Genomic DNA, 27,875 nt, shown 5'->3' on the forward strand with positions numbered 1-27,875 from the left:
GCGCCCTCTCCCTCCCGGCCAGGCTAACTTAAATGTAACTTAAATGCCTTAAATGAATTTTGAATTATCTTATTACATAATCACATTTAAAAAAAAGGCAATTAAAGACCACTTTTTTAATGTGTTCTTGAAAAAAAAATCCATGAATATATAATGTAATATCAATGGGAGCGCGAAGCGCGAGCGATTTTTGGGGGTCTCAATTTGGTTTAACTTCTCACCAGAGTAGGCCCTACTAGAATATTGTGTGAACGGGAGCTGTAGTTTCTTTACTAGTTGTTTAAAATAGCCTTCAATAATATCAATGATAACCTCTTGGGAATAATGCAATCTCGAAGCAATCGACTCAATCTCCTCAATTTATTCAGCAGGGTTGCACGGGGGGGGGGGGGCTTGTTGAACTTTTGTAGAGGGCACCAAGATAACAAAATAAAAATAAAATGGGGGGGTAGAAGTTAAAGAAATTCAGAAATGTTATTCTTAAAAACACATTGAGGTATCTCACAAGGCCTAAATAAATAATGATAACGCGAAGCGCGATATATTTGACATAATATTTGGAAAATAATATATTTCACCATAACCCCTTTCCTTTTTTTTTTTGGGGGGGGGGGGGCAAAACGCCCATGTCCTAACAGTCATTTCCTAGCTTTACTTTATAAACAACATTAATGTGCAATAATCTCATAAGCCCTATGCAGAATAAAAAAATAATTAAATTTCATGTATTTTGACCTGAAAATTTAACATTCTGGGCAATGTTTGTAAACCTGAACAAGATGCGTATGTAACTAAATAATTACTACGAGCGCGAAGCGCGAGCAGAAATTTTTAATGTGCGTTCTGGCCTGGTCGAAAAGGGATCTATTAAGGAGGTTTTGCAGTTAGCCATTAAGACGATACATATTTCAACGATTGAATAATGCTCGCACGAAGCGCGAGCTGAACATTTTTGATATTGCAACCTAAAAAAATAGATTTCAAACCCCCAACGGGACACTCGATTCATGTTTTGTCACTCATGAAAAATGATGGGTAGTTTTTGGTATCTTCCTACACTAATAATGCGAGCGCAAAGCGCGAGCAGAAAATTTTTGATATTCTGATCTGAAACTGGATAATTTTAGCACGGTTTTAATAAGATCAAGATGCGTATCTCAATAAACATGCGTGCACGTGTTTTAGAGTTAGACAGAATCTGGGCATTCTAATACATTTAATTTTTCATCATGAAAATCAATAATGCGAGCGCGGATCGCGAGCTGGAAATAATATTTGAAATTCCGATATGAAATGGGTCAATTTAAGCAATATTTAAAGCACTGTGTATATAGGGGAATTGTGAAGTGGATGTGGGTAGCACTTAAAGGGGAATCCAGCCTTGGCCATAAAATGTTGTGTTGGGAAGGAGAAAAATAAATTAAACAGAATGGTGACAGTTTGAAAGAAATCGGACAAGCAATAAGAAAGTTATAGCTGCTTTAAAATTGAGATCACTAATACTATGTAGATTTCAAATTGGCAACTGAGTGAGTAAATTATGACAAGGGGCAAGGACAACTTTCCCATAGGCCATGTACTTTATTATCAGGGATTTGTGGTTTTCTCCTAAGTACCCATTCCCCTGGGGCAGTAATCTAAATATAACCCAGGTAGTATATTGTTTTATGTCCTCATGAAAGAAAAATATAATTTGAAATAAAACTTTTGGGGAAAATGACATTTTAGCCAAAATATGTATTGGAGTACATGGAAGAGTAGTCCTTGCCTTACATCACTATGACATCCCATATGCGGCCAATTTGAAGTCTCCATGGGTATAGTGATTACCAATATTTACAACTTTAAAAATTCATAACTTTCTTGTTGTTTGTCCAATATTGTTCAAACTTTCACATATCGACTTGTCTGATTTTTCTTTTCCCTATAAAAACAAGTTTTTGTTTGGGTTGGATTCCCCTTTAATAAATGATGCGAGTGCGAAGCGCGAGCTGATATTTTATTATTATCTTAAACTAGGATCGAGACATTATATAAAAATGATGCCTATCTTCTATTCCTCTTCCTAAAACTTGTCGATATTTTTTCTGAAAAAGGGACAATTTAGTTATGAATTCATAAAAAATTTTATTTCATATTTATTAATCTAATAAGCCTAATGAGTGCGTGAAATTTGTTGACAGTGCATGAGGCCTGAAAAACTGGATATTTTATATTTTTTGTAATCATGAACAGCATTCATGGGTTGATACATTTATAGCAAATAATGCGAGCGCAAATCGCGATCCGAAATTTTTAAATGGGGGGAATTCAAGTAGTTTGTTATAGAATATATAGGTACAGTGGCGTACCGTGGGTCACGGATTTGGGGGGGGGGCACCACCACAAATTTGGTGTCACTTAGGGAGCGCGCTCAGTTGCCAGGTATGCTGACCTAATAGAGAAATTTTAAGGACATGCAATGCCATTAAACGGATAAGTATCTCACTGATTAAATAATGCGAGCGCGAAGCGCGAGCTGAAAATTTTTGATATTCAGACCTAAAAGGGACATTATAAGCAGTTTTTTTGTAATCGTGATACGTACCTGTCTCGCTAAACAAACAATGCGAGCGCGAAGCGCGAGCTGAAATTTTTGTACATATTGACCCCAAACAAGGCCATTTTAAGGACTATATTTAAGGTATCCATTAAGAGTATAAATATCTCAGCATAGTCATCTAATGATAGTGGCATCCTTTGCTGATTTTGTTAGAATTACATCTAAACATATGAAGCACTTTTTGTAGTCATAATCATGATTATCATACGCATCTCACTAATCAAATACTGCGAGCGCGAAGCGCGAGCTGAAAATTTATGAAATTCAGACCTGAAGAGGGGCATTCTAAGGCTTGTTTGTAGGAATTCACTAAGTCCTTACGTATTTCACTAACCAAATGATGCGAGCGCGAAGCGCGAGCTAAATTTTTTTGATATTCAGATCAGAAAAATTGACATTTTAAGGACTGATTTTAGGAATTAATGAAGAGCAGACATCTCACCAATCAACTAATGCGAACGTTAGCACGGACAGGAAATGTTTTATATTAAGACCTTAAAATTGGGCAATCACTTTAAGTAGTCATGAAAAAGAAGCAAATGTCACTACATAAAACAATAATAACTCGAATTGCGAGGAAATATATTTGGTGTATATTGATTTGAAAACGGGAGGTTTTAGTACAACAGGATTATACATCTCGTTAAACAGTCTATGCGAGCACCAGGAACAATGAAGACATAGGCCCTGAGCAAACTGTTTCATAAAGTCATGAAAAAAAATCTTCTTATGTAACATAATTATGATATAATATAACATTATAATAAACAATAATTTCTTCTTTCCCCATTACGTTTCTCTTCTTTTTTCCCTCTTTTTCTCATTTTCCCCGTTTTGTTTTGTTTTGTTTTTTTTGGGGGGCAGCTGATTGGGGAGGGGGGGGGGGGGGCACGTGCCCCCCATGCCCCCTGGTAGTTACGCCACTGTATAGGTATACATAACTCACCAATCAAAATGCGAGCGCACAGCGCTAGTTCATAGGCCTTCATTTTTTACAATCGAGACACCTGAAAAGGAATATTTTGAGAATCTTAAATGAAATACACAAAGATAATAGGTAGGCCTACAACATTTTAAAGTTTCGCTTAATTTCACAAACCAGTTATATTCACATCCTTGTCGGTATGCAAATGACGAAACTGCTGACATCACTCACTCACTACTTCTTTTTTGTATTTTAGTACATGAAATATGAAATATTCAATTTTTCTCCGTTGTCGTGTGAAACAACGATTAATTCCTCCCTGAACATGAGCAATTAGCATTGTTTAATACGAAATGGTTCAATCAAGTTGGTCCATATTGTAAAATCTGTAAAAAATGAAATATTGTATAATTCTAACAATAAAAAAAATGAATTAGTGAGTGAGGGACATCATCGACTGTCTCATTTGCATGTCACTGAGTTGTGCATATCACTGTTTTGTGAAAAATAAGCAAAATTTTAAAATGTCATAATTTTCTTATTTTACATCCGATTTTGATGAAATTTTCAGCATAATGCTTGTTTGATTTTTCTCTATTTATTCAAATGAAAATTTTTTTGGGGGTGGACTTGTCCTTTAAGAAATGAATGCGAGCGCGAAGCGCTAGCTGAAAACTTTTTTAATGATGAAATGAAAAGGACATTTTCAGTTGTAAGATTTATAGAATATTTTCAGCTTGTGCTTCTCGTTCGCATAAAAAAAACCTGTGAGGTCGGGATGCGTATATAACTAAACAGTGATGCGAAGCGCGAGCTCAATTTTTTTTATATACTGACTTAAGAATGACTCTATTAAGGCATAATTCCTATTCTAAAAGTTTTTCCTTTTTCTCTTCGTCTTTTTTTCTTTTTCTTTCCTTTTTTTTGCGCCACCATGGGGGGGGGGCAAAAACTTTGCCCCCTGAATCGACCTATGTATATTGACTTGAAAAACACTAACATTTTAAGGACTTATGTACGTGTGATCGATGGAGAGGATACACACCTCACTAATCAAATATTGCAAGCGCGTAGCGCCAGCTGAATTTGATATTAACCCCCTTTTCTGACCCTGAACAGGTACCTATCTCGCCAAACAAACTTCAAACTCGAGCACATTGATTTTTGTCTATTATCGTAAAAACGGGATATTTTAAATCAGCCGCATTAATTTAACCTTTTTGGGCCGGAAATAAATTTCACTATAAACAGGCAATACGAGCAATGTTGCGCCCCCGGTCGAATATGAATTTGCATGGAGCCCCCTAAGTTCAAGGTCAATTTGGCTCACGTACATTAATGGGGAGATTGTTCCAGAGCTTCGGGGCAATAACTGAGAAGGATCTGTCACCGTAGTTGGTTTTAGTTCTTGGTCCGGGCAGCAGTTGAAGATGTGCAGTGGTGTGGGAGCGGAGACGTCTTGATGCGGATGAAACTGATGAGGATCGGAGGGAGGCGAGGTTCTGTAGATAAGAGGGAGCTTGATTATGGATACATTTGTAGACTAGAAGGAGAATTTTGTAGACAATGCGTTGCTGAACTGGTAACCAATGCAGAGAATTCATGATTGGGGTGATGTGTTCATGATTTTAGTCCGGGTAACCAATCTGGCTGCTGTATTTATTTATTTATCCATTTATTCATTTTTTTATTTATGTTTGTTTATTTATTCATTTATTTAAGTATTCATCAAATTATTCATAAATCTATTTTTTTTTAGTTTTGTCTTTATTTGTTAATTTTTTCATATATTCATCCATCTCTATATACGGTATTATTAATATCTATATTTGTTTATAGATTTCAAAATAATTTTCAATCTTTAATGTTTTTTTACCAAGATGAACTAAATATCTTACAATTTTACATTTTTTACGAGAATTTATTTAATTTAATACACAAAGTAGATTTTAGGCCTACTGTCAAAAATATGCGTTCTGTTCTTAAAAAAGGAGCCGCACCAGCTAAAGTTACAAATGATAGGATCCATTTTAATAGGGTGTACCCCCCACTCCCTCGGTCTTCTTCAAGGAAAAGTCTGATATTGCCCATTCTTCTGACATCTTACAGCATTCCAAACGAATCTTAATATCAATAGTTTTCGTTCAATGTCACGATACGATTGCGTAATTAATCAAGTCTCTTCATGAAATAAACAAACAGTTAATTAAGAATGACTTTTGGACAACGCATGATTAAAACCACTTGGGTAAATATATGGTAATTATTCCAGGAAAGAAGGGCGGAATTAAGCGGATGCTGTAACAAAACTGCACAAGATGGTATCATGATGTGAATTGTAAAAATAAAAGATAGTCTTTGGATGGCAGCATTTTGAATGATCATGATTATGTAGGAATTTCAATTTATATTGATATGTATTAGATTTGTGTTTAATCTTAAAGTAAAAAAGCTTATTAAATGTCAATATCTCTTTTACGAAAATTATTGGCAAATCAGAGTCCATATTGATTAATCACAATCAATTCAAGCAGAGTACCGACCTGGAATGACGTAGCAATATCTAAACTATTGATTATTCTTTCTTTAAAAAATACCCCAGAAAAGTGCATGCAGTAGAATCTCATAAACAGTTACTAACTCGATATTACAAATAAAGCGAATGGTCCGAATATTCGTTAATGCAAAGGTGAAATTTCGACAGTTCGTTATTTCGATAGTTCGATTGACTGAGAATGAAATAGGGTTCGTACACTTCATTAGTTCACTTCTTACTAACGAACCTTACTTCATTTCGGATAATTATCGTAATTTAATATAGAGCTGAAATTGACTCTTTTTCAGATCGGAATATCAAATAGTTTAAGCTCGCGCTTCACGCTCGCTTTGATTTTCACGATAAAAGGTGCATTTAGAATGCCTATATTCTAGGTCTAAATATAAAACACGAGCGTGCATGTTTATTCGGATACTCAACTTGTTCTCTATTTAAATCATTATCCATTTTCAGATCACAATATCAAAAATTTTCTGCTCGCGCTTTGTGCTCGCATTATCAATGTAGAAAGATCACCTATTATACTCATTCTTTTCATGATTTACAAAACATGAAAAGAGAGTGTCCCGTTTTTAGGTCTAAATTTCGATTTTTTTTTCGAACATGGAAGAAATATTCTGAAACCCAGTATTCCATGAAAGTGTGGTCTAAAATTCGATGTATTTCAAAATCAGACTAGGTTCAATTCAACATAGAATTATCAGAATACCACAAGAAGAATGGAAAGGGTGTGTAATAGTGAGAAAAATCAAAGGACTGGCAGTGCTTTCAACCCTATAAAACTATAACCGTACTCGGCCTATAAACGCCTGGAGCATATAATTTGAACCAATAACTCTTTAATTGAGAGACGGGAGTCAGAACCACAAAGCCACATGACACCTTCAGCTATTTTATTTCGTTTAGGAACATCTTTAAATATGTTTAATATTTTTTTATAATTGAGCAAACAGACCTTTTATCAAAAAATCAGACAAACGTTTAATTCACGGAGCTCTATCTGATACACAATAGTATTTTGGGGTCGGAAAGTATTTTTTTAAGGTTGTACTTTAAAGTAGCATGAAATTATCAACTGCGATTATAGATCGACAGAATGATTCTGCATTAAAATCCTCCGAATGTAACAGTATATTTCACCTCACATCTGAAATACATGTTTGCCCACGTTTGACCGCATGTGATCAATACCTAGGAAACAAAACACACATTTTGCAATTGTAATTGAAAGATGTGTAAAGTATAGTCCTAGAGGACGTAAAGAAGAAAATTCCGAACATGCTGTTGGAGTTCGTTCAAAATTTTCACCTTAATTAAGTCCCAATTAAGTAAGATTATCTTCAGGAAATAAGTAGTATGATACCAATATAGTTTTATATCAATCTAAGGTCCATGATGGATAACCTCCAGAGGTTGCACTACTCTTACCCCACCTTGCAGAAAGGAGGTCGCTACCAGAATACCCCCGCATTCTTCAATCAACCCTTAGTAAAAATTTTAGGTATACAAGTATTTTCTGCAAAATTCGGTATAAAATCATTATCCATGGGACAGGACATTTCATTCGAAGCAAAGAATTACATATCAACCTCTCCTCGTTTACATATATTTGCATGGAGATTGATGCATGCCACACAATTGGTCAATGACAATATTCGTGCCCAAATTTATGTTTGAAATTAAATTGTCTTTCATTTAAGTAAAAACATGGGATACGTTTTTGAGAATTGTTGCTATATTATCAGGGGGCCGTTACATAAAGCTGTTCATAAGTTAAGAGTGACTTTAAGAACGACTGGTGGTCCGTTAATTTGGTAAATGATATAGACCATTAAATGTTCATTGGTGATTATTTACGCGCAAGAGAGGTTCACCAGTCGTTCTTAAAGTCGCTCGTAACTTACAAACAACTTTATGAAACACCCATCAGGTAGTCATTATAAATCCATGTGCATCAGATTTTTCGAGTGATCCATCCGATATATTCCTAGCAAAATTACACTAAACTTATTAAGCTTCCTGCAGGGTATGATTCCCAAATTTTACGGCGCAACATTCCAAGATCGGAGTAATATAAGAAATTCACTAATATTTTGCATAGTGCAAGAACTGGACATCATTAGGCCTATAAGAATATTTTCATTACGTTATTCTTTCTAATTTCACCGATCGATTTTTTGCGACCCTCCACACAAGCCAGTCCTTTCCTGTTTTCTATTATTTTTCAATAAAGGCAAATACTTGACATTAATACTTTGTTCATGATTACTTCTTCCTAATAGTTTTGTCTTTGTATGTTCTTTTTTTCATTCCTTCCTTCGTGTCCTTGTTCCTTCTTTACTGGGCTGGAATAAGATCCACCAGATCTTTAATGCCAGTCCACACTCGAAACCAGTACATGATTTTACTGCATTGTCGTTTTCTTTATTTTGTATTGTCGTTCTTTCTTGTCATTATGTAATTGATGAATTACTTGCATACAGATTATGTTTATCGAGTGAAATAAATGAATTTAATTGAGACTTAATTGTCTCAGAGTTTGTTGTTTTAAAATAGATGTAGATGTTTTATGTGTTATTCTAAAAAAATTGTTTGGTTGAAACCAACACGGCATGTATTTAGAGGTAACAATATCAAAGATCGCTTTCACACAGAGACGGTATTTCTAGTCTGTCCAAAACTCGTCCGAGTCATCCCACTTAAAACTGAATCACGGGCTGACCCATGGGCTAAACCAACACGTCCGACAACTCCTTGTAAAACAATGAAAATTTTCTGCCAATGAATACTTCATTTCAATCGTAAAATGTTTCTATTAAAATTATCAAATAAAACAAACATCGTTATATGTTTAGATTGAAGTCAAGAAAAACATCAAGATGATAAACAGGTTTGGGGGAAATATAGCGATAAACTTCATTGAACCGTCTTTCAAAAATTGTCATCTGGACTGCATCCCTGTCAAATTATAGTGAAGTGATATATTTTTTGCTCTCCAATTATCTATATACTTCTATAAAAAGTAAGTAATCATATTAAAACTCACATTGTTAATGGTTTCATCTTAAAAAAACTCTTTAAAATGTATTTCGTTCTCTATAGATATTGCGTTTAAGTTACAGAACACCAATCTCAATAATACACCTCATCGGTATTTAAATATGAAAATAATCAAAACTATTAAGTGTGCAGGTTAAGTCCAAAGTCTATATGATATTACTTGACTGTTTAAAAGGTCAAAATTTTGTTTTTTAATGACAAATTAACAACTATTATTTATATATCATTAACACTGTGGTTATGGAATAATGTTCAGGATGATTGATGGGGGGGGGGATAACCTGTTAAATAATGTTTTGACAATGATCAAATACAACCTTTACTCGACGAAAGACAAAACGTACGGTCATTAAATCGAAATACTATATGACCCTTGTATAGCACGTGGTATTATTTGCTGAGTTCGGCCAAATCTGCAGATATTGAGCTTCTGTTGACTTTATGGTATCACTTGGTTCTTTTGATTGTTACAGGAAAGAGACTTTGGAAATTTCGATCGGCAACTCAAACCATTTAAACCGTAAGTATGAATTAAATTATTTAATTTAAGTTGTGATACTGTGTAAGAAATATAAAACTATAGCTCTTCTCCGTTTATATCCTCTTTACTCAAATCAGCCAATACCATTTTTAAAGCTTCAGTATTGTTTTTTTCACACTTGATGACTCAATATCAGTGAGTTATTGCTAACTGAAACCTATAATTATACAAGTTATCGATTATTGTATAGTTGCACTGAAATTGTTAATAAACATTTCATTATCACGTCTATCATACTCTGTAATATGTGCATTTGTTTGAATAGAGAGCAGTAATCACAATCACAACGCAGTGACATGTTGGTTCGAATCCCATTTCACGCACAATTCCCTCGGATATGTCTAAAAATTGTTGTCTCAATTATTGCAATATTAATTAAAGCACAAACCCTCATTCATCTGGAAACCAGCTACGTATGATAAAAACTATGGGAGACTCACTTTGTCGCATATTTGTTGGATAAGCTGTGTTCTCAATTTGTTGGTCAAGTTAGAAAAAATTGTTAAACCCTTAATCTTGAGTGTTTTAATCAACAATGTGGTCAAAAGTTCGACATTCAGTTTGTTCAACCCTTATTGGTAAAATTATTTTGCCAACTGTTTCGTATGTTTAATAGAGTGCGCGATAATAAAACTACATTATGATAACGGCTATAGTCATGCAAGTTGTACACCTGTCTATGTACTTTGTATTTTCCAGTTCTTGTATTGATTATTGTTACATCGTTACCGTGGCGACTATTGTTCATCAAATACACCACCCAACAAAATGAACCCAATAACAATAAAAAACAACAAACAAACAAAATTAAAGTCAACTATTTTCTGCAGTTTTTTTCACTTATTAAAACTATTAGTTGATACATTGAACAATTCATTTTCAACTATTTCGGTGAACAATTCACTGTCAACTATTTCGGCAATATATTTCAAGAGTGAATGACAACACTCACATCCAAAACCTGTGATTTTTTTAGTATCCACATCCGATCAAGTTCACGCACCCACTGTGTAATGATAATAATTAAATCAAGAACTAATAAGGACCAATATCCGTGAATATCCGAACATGTTACCAGCACCTATTGTTTTAAAAATATGGGTCTCAGTTTCCCATAGCCTTCAATAGTATTCAATTTAAACATGGTCTAAAAATTACTAAAAATTAATGAAATATCATATCATTGGAAATCTATACTGACACTTAATATAATTAATGCTTACGCAATCACTCATTATAATCTAAGAGACAACAGAAGAAATACATTTTTTAAAGAAACTAGCAAAACACAGCAATAATCGTGAGTAGAAATTTAAAAGATAATATCAGTAAGCACACGAATTCGTACTGACATAAATATTAAATGAAATTAGCCTTTATAACATGTAAGATATATTCCTATTTTGTTTTATGAGAAAAAAATGTCACGAACTTTTTTCCGGGAGTAATTCAGACATGTTCACATTCCCAGATTTTTTGACAAACCCGAAAATTTTGGTTAAAAATACCCAATTCATTTTGCATGAAATCTTGTTTTAACCAACAATTCAGCGGTTTATATTTGAACCAACTTACAGGTTGGGTACAAAATTGTTGAGAGTGCAGGTGTTTATTCCAGTTCTTCATTACACAACGTATAAGAAACATGCCCATTAAGATAGGCATTAATGATTGGATTTCTATTTTAAAGGAAAATTGAATCAGAATTGTTTTTACTTTTATAAAAAAAAATGTTATATTTGCAAGTTTGTAAAAAAAGTGATCTCGTATGCAAACATTTCAACGAGACATGTACGTGATTGGATAGTTATCACCTTGTAAAGAGTTACGATTTTAAAGTACAACTGTTTTATAAGGGCCCTTCATAAAGTCACTCATGAGCACTTCCGTTATGAGCCGCGGAATCAAGGGAGGGGGTGGAGAAGCTTAAGAACCCACCACGCAAACCTGTACAAAAACGTGAAAATTACCATCGAAATTGTGATTATCTGAATGTAGAGAAAATAATGTTACTTTATCATTAATCCCGATGTAATGACATGATATTTTGGCAAACATAATTGTTAGAAAGATGACCTAATGTAACTTGATCGGAATTGGTCAGGAAGTTCAATATTGCACATTCATGACCTTGGTATCCTAAGTTCTATTTGTTTTATCCAACGTTTGCTTGTTTTGTGATCAGAGTACGGGCCGTGCCAGGAGTATTGACTATCTTTAATTGTATAATGTTTACAACAAATTTGCTCGTGATTGCATCTGCGATAAATAACGTTAACATCATTATACCTAATTTGCGTAAATGGCTATGCTATATTGTTCGAAGTCATTTCTTTCCCCAGACCTTCTTGTATCTAAAATAAGCATCATTTTCCAGGTTGGGTTGAAGTTCTTCATCCAACCCTGCACTCAGTTTTTGTTTATTTTCCAAAATCATCTTAATGTTCGATCGAAGAAAAATTACCGCGAATTCGTAGTACTTTATTTTCATCATAATCCCGATATTTTAGTCAATATATTGAACATTGAACTGGAGAAGATAGTACAATGGATAAGATCTAATAAATTGTCAATCAATGTACAAAAACCGAAATGTATGCTTTTCAGCAATTCTTTAGATAAATTACCTTACGATATTAAATTGGACAATACTGACATTGAAGTGGTCGCTTCAACAAATTTTTTAGGTCTGATAGTAGACAACAATTTATCTTGGAAAACACACATTGATTCTATATGCCGTACAATTTCACGTAATATTGGTGTTATAAATAAGGTCAAGTTTTTTCTTCCAACTTCCTCCCTAAAAGTGCTTTATTCAACATTAATTTTACCCTATCTAAAGTACGGGATAATTGTCTGGGGAAATACACATACATCATATCTAGAAAGAATATTACTTTTACAGAAAAAGGCATTGCGCGTTATTTTTAATATGTCTTGGAGATCCCATACAAACCAATTGTTTATTGACAATAAAATCTTAAAAGTAAAAACATTATATCAATATAACTTGGGTCAATTTATGTATCAATTAAACAATAATATGCTACCATCAATCTTTGATTCTTCATTTAACAAAAACAAAATCTATAAATACCCTACACGTCAATCCGACGAATTTCATTTTCCTCTACCCCGGACAATTCTTGCCAAATCAATCTTTACTTTCGAAGGCCCTCGACTTTGGGGCACTCTTAATAATACTATTAAAGATTCCCAAAGCCTAAATTCTTTTAAATTTAAGTGAAAAAAGTTCCTCCAAGATAGGCCTACTTGTTAGTTTATTTAACTCTTCATCACTCATACATTATATTTGTTGATATATACTCAGCCCTACGAACCGTGAATTATGATATTTTTCGTTTTCCTGTTGACCCGTAATATTCGCTGTGAGTGCCGGGGCAAGAATCTGGAGACTATTGATCTCGCTTTTTTTTTCTCATTTTCTATTTCTTTCTTTCTTTTTTTCTTTTAAACTATACATTCAAATAGATTTAAGCTCAAATTTCTACCATGTTGTATTTGTGTTTTGTTTACATTGTTCATACGATTATGTAATAGGAGGTTGCATTCTACAAGCTTCGCTTTTTAGCAGCTTCATCCGTTTCCGACCTGTTATCTTGATTATTATACATAATAAGTTTCTTTGTTTTATTGATTATATCAAGATGTATGTAACAAAACTTATTGTAAATGATTGTTGGAAATTGAAAAATAAATGAAATGAAATAACAATGAAGTGTTGCATTGATTGACTTCGCTTGGCATATTCGATTCTTTATATCTAAACGTATGAACAACGGCAACGAGTGAGAGAAAATATGTCATTTTGTTTGTTTCACCAAACCAATTGATTGCTAAACTTACAAGCGAGCGTAGCGAGTCAGGAACAAACGCTCGCATCCGTGGTTAAGTTCAATTGTAGGCCTACCTTCATATTTCACAATACTTGCCGTGTAGCCGTATTTATTTGTCCGAGTTTGTGGTTATCATTAATTTTGTTAGAATCTGATCATATTGACTCGGTTATTAACCCTAAAGGACTAGGCTATTTGAGATGTATTGAAAACTGGGGGAAGGGGGCATGATGGCCCCCTTCTGATCTCGGCCGCCGTTCGCGCCGAAATTTGGCACGCACATTCTTTACCAGATAAACTACAATCCAGTATGAAAAAAATCTGAAAATAATTATTTTTTATTTATTATGAATGAAACATGCAAAAAAAAATTCGTGAAAAACATTTGCACAATGATATTTAACAGCCAATTTCACTTCACATTTCCTTCTTCTTTTTCCAGATGTCATCTTTTCAATCTAATTTAAAGGTTTCCACAAAGAAAAATTGCGAAAGCCAATTTTTTCCTCATGTATTTCTTTGTTATTAGAATTTCTTAAGTATTTTTGTGTTTTTCATCTTTTGTTATTCATTGTTTTTTTTTCAATGGAAATCATTACAGAACATTTTAAAACTAAATTAAACCCTAAATTAATTAAGCAAATCAATTAGAATGAAAAATAATTACATTTTAATGAATTTCATCTCCTATTTTCGGCATGAAATTGTCTCGATGTCTCGTTGAGGGGGGGGGGGCATCATGCCCCCAGTCCTCTGGGTTAAGCCTACTTTTTAAGTGAACTGTATACCAGTGAGCATGGTGAGAATAGTTTTTAGTAAAATGATTTATTAGTTATGAATACATTAAAATTAAACGAATTTGATTTTATTTTTAAGATGGATTAAAAAATACCAATATTTTTATTAATCACTTGTTTTCATCAGATCATGACGTCCCCTTGCTGCTGTGGAATCTTCCATCGGCCAGTTTTCTTCACAGCTTTACTCTCATTCGCTATCTTCACCTACTTTGGTGTCCAAGGCCCTTACACGACTGGGATCCTGACCACACTCCAAAGAGAGTTCAAGTTTAAGAGTTCCGAGATCGGATTCCTTCTCACCGTCAATGACATCGTTGGACTCGTCATCGTCACCCCTCTGGCATACCTTGGCTCCAAAAGCCATCGACCGCGTATAATCGGTATCCTCACGATGATATTTGCCGCCGGTTGCTTCGTCAGCGCCATCCCACAATTTGTTGGCGGAGGCGATGACGTCGATGGACTAAAAAACGACACCAATCCGCTGATGATACAGAAACCTGGAGTGTATCTATGTGAAGATGATGACGTTGGTGATGTGGATAAATGTTCAGAAGCAGAGGAAGCCGCATCGGGAGCTCAGTACAGCAGAGCCATCTGGTTGTTCCTTGGACAGGCCCTGTGTGGTATAGGAGGAGCTGGATTCTTTCCTCTTGGTATTACTTACATAGATGACGGTGTGCCCAAATCATCATCTTCTGTACATGTTGGTAAGTATTTTATTTGGTAACCACAGCCACATATAACATGAATTTGGTGATAGATGGTAACACTTTAATCGATATTTTGTTCCTGGCTAAGTCTGACAAATATCCAGTCGTTTGTCTCTTCTACACCTTACAGCTATTCTTCTACAAGAACATGTATTGTGACGAAACTTTATATTTACTATGATTTTATTTTCATTGCAAGAATTTAATTATAATTGTAACGATTATTCTATGATGTCCAAATAATATTCAGATACTTCCCTCTCTTCCCACAGCGGCACTTTTCATGATGGGTAGTCTGTCCCCTGTCTTTGCCTTCAGCATGAGTGCTTTTAGTCTGGCTCTTCATTCTGACTTCTACAAGATTGATGTGGATGAACTGGGCTATGGTGACAAGGATCCTCGATGGATAGGAGCTTGGTGGTTAGGGTATATCATCTATGGATGCATACTGCTCCTCACCAGTATACTATTCTTCTTCTTTCCAAAGGTTATTCATCATGTAACCACAGATTGACCAGTAACAGAACAATAATATTTTTTTTAATTGGGGGGTGGATACGGGTCCATGTCCATTTTCTTTCTATGCATTTCCAGTATTGTGTAAGTTTAAGTATGGTCGTGATGATCACAAAATACAAGTATGGTGTAGGTTCTTCTTGGAAGGGTTTAAAGGCGATTAATCTTAATGGGATAAAATACAATTTCCACGTATCTAGAGTTTGTGAAGATATGAATAGGGAATCGTGAGATTACAGTTCCCTTAATAGGAACATGCTCCGGAGGATGCTTCTGTCCATTATTATTGTGTCACTTGAGTAGATGATAAGAAATAACGTAAGTATAACAATCAAAAGAGAAAGGGAATGAAGTGAATAAGTGAATTGGTTTATTTTTTAACAACTTTCACTTCATCCACATAGGACTGGCCTCATCGAGAAGGAACAGGCGAAGAATTAAAGGAAATGAACGTGCCAGTTGACAGGGAGAATTCGTCTTCACCAAACGTTTATATGATCAAAGACATGATGCCAAAGGAAGGAACATCAATCATGGAACTCATCAAAGGTATCGAGACTGATAAAAAGCAATGTTTCCGATTTCAAAAAGATAATATTATAATCGGTTTAAAATGAAATGAATTGTTGTTCAAATTGATTGGAATCCATCCTACATTTCAACAGACGATGGAGCTGGAACCACATCAACTTCATTCATATTTTATGTTCTATTGTTGAGGTGCCGTGGCCGAGAGGTCTAAGGCGCCATGGTTCGACCCCCGCCCGCTGTACCTATGCCAGTGAGCTTCATCGACAACGCTCTTTTATCTTCCATTCAAATAAATGAAAATGATATGTATAGCATGATTTTTTTAATCAAGTGCACACCAAGTTACCAATAATGGGTATATGTATTATTGGTAATTTGTTATGCACTTGTTTAAAAAAAAATCATTCTGATCAGCACCTACGCAAGACCTAAATTATGTAATTTTTTGCAAGAAAAAGCATATTTTTAAGATTTCCCCGATGTAATTCGTATAAACTTTGTTTTTATTTTTCGCAGGATATATCAAGGCCATGGGTCGTCTCTTAACCAATCTCACTTACATCACGTGTCTTCTTGCTATATGCGGTGAACTGGCTGCTGTGGCAGGCTTCTTTTCATTCGTGGGTCGTTATATCCAAACACAATATGACGTCACACCTGCCGTCACGTCGATCATCCTCGGTAAGGTCTAGGGTTGGCCACTCAACACTTATTTAAGTTAGATGGGGTGGGAGAAGATGATGCTTCAGTTTGACCGGTAGAGATCGAGCACTTCCTTAATTGCATTTTGTTGTCCGAATACATTTTTATGATCTTAAAGTGTCTTGTTGACGAAATCCCGGAATATATTCTGAGCGGTTTGAATTTCCCCTATCTTAAATTTATCCTATCAATCCATTATTTTCCCTAGGTTGTGTGACGTCACCAGCAGGATTCTTCGGTAACTTGTTCGGTGGTCTTCTGGTCAAGAAAATGAAACTATCCATGAAAGGTCTAGGTGCTATGGCGATGTCTATCTCAGGAATCACCCTCGTCTTGACCGTTCTGTATTTCTTTGTTGGTTGTGACAACCAGAGAATAGCTGGAATAACCGTCCCTTACCCAGGGGAGAGCGAGTAAGAAACATAAGAAACTTTCTATTACGTCGATCTGGTTGAATGGCTTTGTACCATAGTTTTTATTTCGAGTCACTATTGTGGCTCTTATTTCTAAGCCTGTCATCCACGTTTGTCATTCTCAACTCAGTTGAAATAATGGAGGGATCAATACTTTGTAATGTAAATGCCGCAAGATGGCAGATAGTCCTGACAAGGTATGGGCAAAATGAGTATCAAATGTAAGTAAAAAGGGATTTAACATTAGCACAAGAGTGCACCCCAACATAATTATCAACCTCGACTACCTATAGCAATTACATTGACACTTGCGAACAATATCCTGTCATCATTAGGGAGTTTTTTTTTTCAGTCGCGAAGAGGACGGATTATACAACATAGAACATTTATTGTCGAAAGCCCTTCATGACAAAGCAGTCTCTGTCGAAAATCGGTGAATCAAAATTGAAGAGCAATGTCGTCCTGGACTAGACAAACGACAGATTTGCAATATTTCTTCAATTCAGAATTTTTACGACCAGCTGTCCCGGTTCACCCATTTTCGACAAAGCCCTCTCAGCTGTTCATTGTGATTTGATATGCTTTTTTTACATTGGTTTTCTATGTTGTAGAATCCGTCCCCGTCGTGATTGTGGAAACTAGCTATTGTTTTAAAGACCATTGAGACGATTGAGCAATCCTTGTTTTTTTTTTTTCTTTGGCAAGAAGATTCTTTCCCTTTCTGGAATATGGTGGGCGGTTCGTTTCTTTGTAAGTTTTCTTGCGAACTTTCGAGAATTCTGAAACTATTTGAATAAGTTCACAATTTAGCACCTAACCAATCTTTGAGTTCTACGCATTCATGAAATCTAGACGTACAAGAATCCTGAATACCTGCTTCTCGTTTTAGAATCAATTTAACTCCGTCATGTCTTGGTGATTGCTCATGTCCATCTGGTGTGTATACACCTGTATGCGGATCTGATGATTTGACATACATCACACCGTGTCATGCTGGATGTTCAACCTATCAAGAAGGAATTAAATATGACGGATCAGAACCTTCTTCATCGGTGAGATAACTCAAAGATTTCCCAATATTACACCCCCCTATGAAGTGTTATCACTAATGTTAGGAACAGGAACATATATTTATTTATTCAATAACAAAAATAAACAATTGAATCAGCAAACGTGTTTTTCATCGATGTCCTGGTAACATATTTATCAAAAATCATTTGTAATTGTAACACTAGAGAGCTCCCAAATAAAGTATAATGAATGAAATGATAGTGATAATAAATGAAATGATAGTGATAATAAATGAAATGATAGTGATAATAAATGAAATGTTAGTGATAATAAATGAAATGATAGTGATAATAAATGAAATGATAGTGATAATAAATGAAATGATAGTGATAATAAATGAAATGATAGTGATAATAAATGAAATGTTAGTGATAATAAATGAAATGATAGTGATAATGAATGAAATGATAGTGATAATAAATGAAATGATAGTGATAATAAATGAAATGATAGTGATAATAAATGAAATGATAGTGATAATAAATGAAATGATAGTGATAATAAATGAAATGATAGTGATAATAAATGAAATGATAGTGATAATAAAATGAAATGATAGTGATAATAAATGAAATGATAGTGATAATAAATGAAATGTTAGTGATAATAAATGAAATGATAGTGATAATGAATGAAATGATAGTGATAATAAATTAAATGATAGTGATAATAAATGAAATGATAGTGATAATGAATGAAATGATAGTGATAATAAATGAAATGATAGTGATAATAAATGAAATGATAGTGATAATAAATGAAATGATAGTGATAATAAATGAAATGATAGTGATAATAAATGAAATGATAGTGATAATAAATGAAATGATAGTGATAATGAATGAAATGATAGTGATAATAAATTGAATGATAGTGATAATAAATGAAATGATAGTGATAATAAATGAAATGATAGTGATAATAAATGAAATGTTAGTGATAATAAATGAAATGATAGTGATAATAAATGAAATGATAGTGATAATAAATGACATGATAGTGATAATAAATGAAATGATAGTGATAATGAATGAAATGATAGTGATAATGAATGAAACGATAGTGATAATAAATGAAATGATAGTGATAATAAATGAAATGATAGTGATAATGAATGAAATGATAGTGATAATGAATGAAATGATAGTGATAATAAATGAAATGATAGTGATAATAAATGAAATGATAGTGATAATAAATGAAATGATAGTGATAATAAATGAAATGATAGTGATAATAAATGAAATGATAGTGATAATAAATGAAATGATAGTGATAATAAATGAAATGATAGTGATAATAAATGAGATGATAGTGATAATAAATGAAATGATAGTGATAATAAATGAAATGATAGTGATAATAAATGAAATGATAGTGATAATAAATGAAATGTTAGTGATAATAAATGAAATGATAGTGATAATAAATGAAATGATAGTGATAATAAATGAAATGATAGTGATAATAAATGAAATGATAGTGATAATAAATGAAATGATAGTGATAATAAATGAAATGATAGTGATAATAAATGGAATGATAGTGATAATGAATGAAATGATAGTGATAATAAATGAAATGCTAGTGATAATAAATGAAATGATAGTGATAATAAATGAAATGATAGTGATAATAAATGAAATGATAGTGATAATAAATGAAATGATAGTGATAATAAATGAAATGATAGTGATAATAAATGAAATGATAGTGATAATAAATGAAATGATAGTGATAATAAATGAAATGATAGTGATAATAAATGAAATGATAGTGATAATAAATGACATGATAGTGATAATAAATGAAATGATAGTGATAATAAATGAAATGATAGTGATAATAAATGACATGATAGTGATAATAAATGAAATGATAGTGATAATAAATGAAATGATAGTGATAATAAATGAAATGATAGTGATAATAAATGAAATGATAGTGATAATAAATGAAATGATAGTGATAATAAATGAAATGATAGTGATAATAAATGAAATGATAGTGATAATAAATGAAATGATAGTGATAATAAATGAAATGATAGTGATAATAAATGAAATGATAGTGATAATAAATGAAATGATAGTGGTAATAAATGAAATGATAGTGATAATAAATGAAATGATAGTGATAATAAATGATGGTGATAATAAATCAAATGATTTCAGATTTTCAGATTCAGATTTTATTTCCAACAGAAATGAAATAAATAATGATAAAAATCATTCTCATACATTTATCACAAATATTTACGATACAAATTATGTCATTATAATTATATTCAACAATATCAATGATAATTAACATATAAAAATATATGATAGGGGAGAAAAGAGGTCGACGGTCCACTGTGACTTTTTAACTGGTGAAAAAGAAGATAAGAGAAAGAAAAATAAAAATAAAGAAGATTATCAAAAAGAGAGATCTGGCTCGATCATTTCAAAATACCCTGTCACAGCCCCTGATCGTTACGGGGATCATTCAAATAGCTCTCACTTCATAAAATCTAGAGAGAAATTCGTTTGCCTAATTCTTGGTAAATAGATATTAACTCCTTTTGTACAAATTACAAACATCTATTGGGATGACTTTACATTTCAAGTACTTTAGCGTGTAATAAGGGAAGTTAATTCGACTTCTAATTACATCCTTCTCTTACAGTTCTTATACTCTGACTGCACTTGTATTGGATCAAATGCAACTTTTACCAGTACGGTTGATGAATACGAGGACTTTTCGGTCATTCAGGAGGCATGTCCAAGAGACTGTTACGGGAGATTAATCGCTTATATCGTCATCTTTGGTGTCACTTCTCTCATCAACTCCATGGTAAAAAATCCCAGCTTTATGCTAAAATTGAGGTACGACATTAGTGATATTAGTTTTAGTTCTTTTACAGTAGTAGACCTTTACGTGTTTGTTTCTCTTTCTTTCAAGCAATTACGGAAGGCTTTTTAAAATCCCAAATGTTACTCTGTTACGTTAGAGACTGACTCTGAAATACATGCCATATGCTCAGGTTTATATAAAAATGCATGTTATAGGGCAATCAATCAGTCTCAACATGGACCTTTTACAACCGTCTCAAATAATTATGCCAAACGATTTTTTTTTTTAGGAAGACAAAACAAAGCAAATATCTTTTTACTTTTATTTCAAAAGCCATAAAAGGGAGAAGAAATACTTCAAATTACTCCGGATATAAACTGATACCGATTCCTACCTTTTCTCTTGAAACCATGTCCTCTTTGCCCTCATTCCCACTCCCATTCTCTCATCTATCTGAGACTTATCTCACTCTACTGTATTCTTGATTTTTATTTTGATAGATGTGTGGATCTTCCTGATCGTGCTATCAGCATGGGGCTTGGTAGTTTGATAATAAGAGTATTAGGTAAGAGGTTTACTTTGAACATAAGGTTATGTCGGAACTGTGTTAGGCCATGGACCTACTATTGGGTATTTTTCACCATGTTATTTATTTGTCCTCGCTCGCTGCGCTCGTTCATATTCATTTAGGTACATTATGATTAGGGATTTGATTTGATAAGCCTAATGATAAAATCATGAACAATGAGTTAAAATATGTTCCAAAATCATAATTTCATTTTATAATGAGGTATTCTTTTTTCCTTGCTCGAGACTTGTTAGAAATTTTCCACCCAGAAGTTCGCCGTCAGTCAATATATTGTTCTTACACCCATTATCTTATCAAAATGCCCACCCCTGTACTGCAAAGTATCTTTTTTTTATGGGGGGGGGGAGGTGGAATGGAGTGAAGGGATCCTTATCTCCTATACTCTTTCCAATCAACCATAACCATGATGGATGTGTTTGTATTAAAATCATATTGAAATTGAAATGATTGAAATTGTGCGTTTTCTTTGATCAGGATTTGTACCAGCTCCAGTATATTTTGGTGCAGCCATTCAGACGACCTGTCTTATGTTCCAATCATCATGTGGGAAGACAGGCAACTGTCTCATCTATGATACTGATCGTCTTCGTAATGTCCTCTTCGGTCTTCTTCTACTCCTCAAGTTCTCATCCGTTCTTTGTTATTTCCTTTCCTTTATTACTGTACGACGTGATAAATCAGGGGTAAGAATCAACATATTCACATTTATTTCTTTGTTTAGTTTAATTAATGGAACGAAAGGAGCTGATCATTATGAGAAACAAGATATAAAGAGTAATCGAGGTTTTTTTTCACACTTTTGTAACGCGTTTGATTGATTTAGTCCTATTGTAGATACAAATATGTTTTCACTGAACCTGCAGGAATATGCCGGCACTAATATTTTAATTTTATAAAATGAATTATTACGTATCATTCAGCGGTTAAATGCACAAGACCAAAGATGTTTGTTCAACAACAACAAAAAATGTTCTATATTGTATAGATTAATTGTCATTTTCCACACGTTTTTCTTGTGCAGGAGTATCATCAATATCAACTTTGTTCGCCCAGCAAAAGGAAACCAACGGCCGTTTAATGATTACCGATCAAAATAATATACATTCATTGACTTTCATCTCATACTACACAAAGTCACTTATCAAATATAAAGAGGTCATACTTGTAAGTTCTTAATCTTTCAAGAATAATCATTTTGAATCTAATTTTTAAAATGATGATGCCGTCATATAAGAATGTAGCTTTGGGTTTATGTCTATAGACTTTAGCATGATGATATATCTATGTGGCGGAGAAAAAACTTGTTTATTGTTCATCGTGATCAATACATAGTGTGTGCTATTTGGTATTAAAAAAATACTTGCAGTAAACTCTTGAAAATGAACAAAAAATGACTATAAATGAAAAGGTCAGCGAAGTGTAACAAATAGTTTAGTCATTCGTTTTAATATTTCCGAGTCGCTTTTGTCTGAAATATAGTCATTTCTTATAGATGTGGTTAAGCTTAGTTAACCCAAGATTATATATCACTTATCTATTGCCATTTTTTCAGTGTTTCGTTTTACCTCTCATATGCTATTATAAGTTTATTAATCGGATAAAGCATTTGATGTCATAACCACAATTCTTACTGTCCATGTAAAACAAGATTTCTTTTCAGTGGAAATCTCTGGGAAATTTATAATGTAGTGTAGCTAATATATGCATGAAGTTGTTTTACTGGGGAAAGAAATAGTATGACAGTCAGGAAATCATTTGTTCAACACATTCTTGTGCGGGGTTGATTAAACTGGATAATTCAACTTATAACTGAATTCATTTCTGAACATGATTTAAATTTAGTTGTGCATTTTGTATGTTGATGCAATGATATCAATACTTCATTGGAATACATTCTGGGACTTATGATAGATATCAATGTAAATATACACAGAAAATACATAGAAACTATACATGTATATTGTAGTTGCAATATTATTTCTTTGTAATGATGTAGTAATTGAGATACTAGAATACAGCGTAAGAAATGCATCATATACGCAGTTAGTCACGTTATCACAAACTCAAAGTTTCATTCTTTTACGGAATCCATCAATTAGAGCAGCTCTGGAGAATCTTTTAAAAACGGCTTTTACCACCCTTGTGCATTGATACTGTACAAAATATTTGGTAAAATTTTAACCAGCATGAGGGTAATTATGTGTCCAACCAATTTGGGGAAGTATTTTACCCAAGACGGGAAGCATATTGTCCAGTGAGGTTAAAAAAAACAAGCAGCAATTACCTTAGAATGGGCAATTAGATTTTCATCATACTGGATAAATATAAATTCTCAAAAGAAATGGTCAATGTTGGTTGGACATATAATTACCCTCATGGAGTGTCTAGGTTCTCGTGATATTTTTTTTTAAGTCAATAAGAGCCTCGAAAATATTGTCCATAATCCCCCCCCCCTCCGAAACAATTACTTTGAATGATGTTCATTACCAGTGTCATTCACTATCATCATTACTAATGTTATTTTTCACCATCGCTGCCCTGTATTTGTTAGGAAAGTCTATCTTCACTCTTAAAAATGTTGGGGAACATAATGTCCACACAACAGTTGATTAAAACTTTATCAAATTCTGGTTAATTTTAAGCCAATAATGTGTGCTTTGGGTGAAAGCTACACAGTATTGGTTGAAAACCACCCAGAGTTGGATAAAAAAATGTTTACCAATTGTTGTGTGGACAGTATGTTGCCAAACATTTTAACAGTGTAAAGATAACAAACTTACGGCAATATTAACCGCTTTCATCATTGCTATGTAATTTTGTGTAAAGTAGTTTGGTAATCCAAAGTTTTATCATTTCATGCAATTAAAATATTCACATGCTGAAAGAAATTAATCTTGGTTCGACTCCTCGTTCAAGAAACGTTTATTCATTACTATTACTTATTCTCATACATGTATATCATATCGTTTACAAAATTCTCGGCAGAAAATGAAATAGTAGATAGTTTTATCATAAAATACACAAGAATTCACCTTATGACATCTTCGCCGACTCAATAACTTGCAAAAAAGTCATTGTCCGCAATATGCTTTCATCAAAATAATATACCATGTTAAAATACAACATGTTAAAAAACAAAATGTCGATCCGCTATGGTCAAATAGGATTACAAAAATGATACATTGTGAATTCATTTTGTTTTAAGAACAGAACGGGTAAACAAATTGAAATTTACTTGATATCTAAAAGGGTTAAAATAACAATGGTCCTGTCTGTAACTTTCAGGCCAAGGATTTGGTTTGATTACCTTGAAACGTAACCGTTTATTTAATTGTGTTTTTTCATCATTTGATTTGTCTGCAAGCTAGTAACGTGTCGTGATGATTGAAATGTGCCGAGCAAATACGTCCATGGCTAATGGGAGCGAGGGAATTTTTATTCACCTGCGAGGAGATTGTTGATGTAGATCTTTGTCATGTATGTTGAGTCCGTCAAAATGTTCTTAAAACCTTTCTGTTCACTTCCAAATTTCTTTATGCGCCATGGGCACTAAACAGATTGGATTTGGTGCTTTATGAGTCACATGTATAATGATTAACCAGGGTAGCTATTTTATCAATTAATTCTTCTTTATTCGCTTCTTTAAAAAAGGCACAATCACAAGATACAACAATAAAGATATATACAAAGTACAAATAATAACATGAGTACTGAATTGTGTACATAAGAAATCAATAATCTCCTTATATAGTTTGTGTAGTGTTCAGTGTCGATTACAGCACAAACCATCCCTGATATCTACAAGCTTCTTAATCTGGTCAACTGTTAAAATAACATCACTTTCTTTGTCACACACCTTTGACCAATTTTTTTGTTAATATCATTAATAGTCAAATAATATTTGTAATCCCGGGGGGCCCCTTACATTGGCGAGTGGATACCATGCGCGACCAAAACAACACGTAAAAAGGATGTCTTTTTCCAGATTGGGCACGTTACGTACGTAACGTAATAAGGGTGTCAAAAACACTAAAATAATGAAAAAAGGGTATCTATTTCGCTAGGAAAGCTACGTGTTAAGGGTCAAATTTGCGAGGGTGTAAAAAATTAAGACTTAGGATGTACTTTTTGCCCCAATACTCAACACTACGTGTTTAGAGTACGATTTTCGCGAGATGTGGTGGGGCTGTTACTACCGACGACCGACGTCCGTGACATAACAATAAAAATATTGTTTAGGGGGTCAATTCAGGGAATACCGTTGGCAAGAGTATCGTTTTGTTTCCAATACTTGTTAAGGGTAGGGTTTCACACGCCAATACTTGTTAAGGGGTGCATTTTCAGATTATGGAAAATACGTGTTTAGGGTGCTTTTCGAGACCCCATGGTCGCGCATGGTATCCACTCGTCAATGGAAGTGCCCCCCCCCCCCGGGTTTGTAATGTAAGTATCTGATGTTACCACCCATTACAGAGTGGGCTCCATATTTACCCATGCCAAATATATATGGCACCACATTATTTGTGGAATTAAGTGCTTTGTTAAAAAAGGTAAGCAGCATTTTTCAAACCACAAAACTGGATCCATTACATCCACCAAATGAGGAAAGTAGCTGTAAGCTGTTCTTCTAGCGGGCCCATAATTATTACCCTTCTTCATTCTCATATACGTCGAGCGCCTGACAAGAAGGCAGGAGGTACAAGTTTTAAAGCCTTTGGTATCGGTGGGGTCGAACCCATGACCTCCCGTTCATTACCACTGAGCCACCAGGTAATGATTGCTGAAGTAGATGATCATGGGGTTCAATGACATATTGATTTGGCGACAACTGCTTGGATGGAAGCCAAACATAAAACCTAACCTCCGAAACTAAATATAATATCTATACATTATTCTGAACCAAAACTTTATTACAATCCTATCTCTAACCCTATACCCTCTGAGATATCAAGACCAAGCCCCCATCCAGTATTTTCACGGAGCCATCCGAGCCAAATATCCCAGTACAGTAAGGGTTAATGAGTTTGATTTGAACATTATCACCAGAAACTAATTGTAATTTAATTTCACTTGCAGCATGGGATGGGCCTATATTTGTACAAACTGTCAATCATGTCTCATCTAAATTATCCCCAATTTACACCAATGTAATGATGATGTATTGAGTTTTTTTTTTTTGGGGGGGTCTTCTTTTGTTTAAACCAACTTCACCCTGATAATAATATTGTTGTAAAAGCAAAAAACTTGAAAATAAATATTCATGAAGTGTTTATAAAAATTCACCCATAGATAAGAGAAAATAGAATATTAAAAGTTTATAATTTGTGAAATCATGCAAGCTGAGCAGCTCCCCCAAAATATGATAAATTCCATAAATTCCATTTTTGAATAAAACATGATGACTAAAATGGCATTCTGACATGATAATAATATATCCCGCACAAATAACTTCACCATGATTTTAAAATAAAATTGCAAAAACGTTACACGATATATTATGTAGCAGCTCATTATCTCTGACGTCACAGAATAAAAACGAATAGAAATTCATAACTCCACTATTCTATGTCGGAATTTCATCTTACCTTCACCAGAATTTTACTTTATAGTTTCCTTTAGCTTTCATTAAAACCAACTAATCGACAGGATAAAGTTTTCTTTTACACTGAGTTAACTGATTTTCCACCAGTTGTGCATAAGCTTTGTGCAAAATTTAAAAGGGCATGGACCTGGACTCGGAGGTTTATCTGTTGACTTGATGTGACAATGCTCAGCGCAGTAACAATACAATAATCCTCACTGGCTAGGCCCCTGTAATAGTAGGTACATGGTCATATCAACCTTATATTGGCCTAATAATAATTTTTTTTTATTCCAAACACTTCATCCGCGGTGAATCGCTATTGCTTGGAAATCAATGTTAAAATGGAAAATATTTTTTCAGAGGGTCATGCCATATGGGGGGGGGGGGGGGGGGGGTCACGAGCGAAAATTTTGAGTAACTTATTTAAGTCAATTATCAGTGGTGTAAAAAATGAGGGTGCTAGATATGGCGCATCGTGTAAAATCGAGGAAAAATTCGACATTTTTATCACAAAAATAACATTTTGTGATAGCCTTACATGATAATCAGAAAATAGGCCTAATACCATATTTCACC

The 27,875-nt window shown here is 33.7% G+C and overlaps 1 protein-coding gene across 6 annotated transcripts; it reads left to right on the forward strand.

The window, feature by feature from the left end:
• The first annotated feature begins 4,918 nt into the window (after window positions 1–4,918).
• Window positions 4,919–24,607, forward strand: LOC129256563 (solute carrier organic anion transporter family member 2A1-like). 6 transcript variants are annotated; one of them, XM_064115122.1, is made up of 12 exons: window positions 4,919–5,109; window positions 9,618–9,664; window positions 14,470–15,055; window positions 15,331–15,545; window positions 15,979–16,123; window positions 16,622–16,786; window positions 17,016–17,220; window positions 18,110–18,272; window positions 20,959–21,158; window positions 21,627–21,691; window positions 22,190–22,398; window positions 22,737–24,607. In XM_064115122.1, the coding sequence occupies exons 3-12, from the start codon at window positions 14,473–14,475 to the stop codon at window positions 22,791–22,793; spliced, it is 2,007 nt and encodes a 668-aa protein (XP_063971192.1). In that variant the 5' UTR covers window positions 4,919–5,109; window positions 9,618–9,664; window positions 14,470–14,472; the 3' UTR covers window positions 22,794–24,607. The 6 variants fall into 6 exon arrangements, 4 of the variants coding, with proteins under 4 accessions (XP_063971192.1, XP_063971247.1, XP_063971128.1 ...); XM_064115177.1 differs by having other exon boundaries at window positions 4,919–5,026; XM_064115058.1 differs by having other exon boundaries at window positions 4,931–5,164.
• The last annotated feature ends 3,268 nt before the right edge of the window (window positions 24,608–27,875 follow it).

The sequence above is a fragment of the Lytechinus pictus genome, chromosome 1 (assembly GCF_037042905.1).
Source record: "Lytechinus pictus isolate F3 Inbred chromosome 1, Lp3.0, whole genome shotgun sequence".
NCBI classification, from domain to species: domain Eukaryota; kingdom Metazoa; phylum Echinodermata; class Echinoidea; order Temnopleuroida; family Toxopneustidae; genus Lytechinus; species Lytechinus pictus.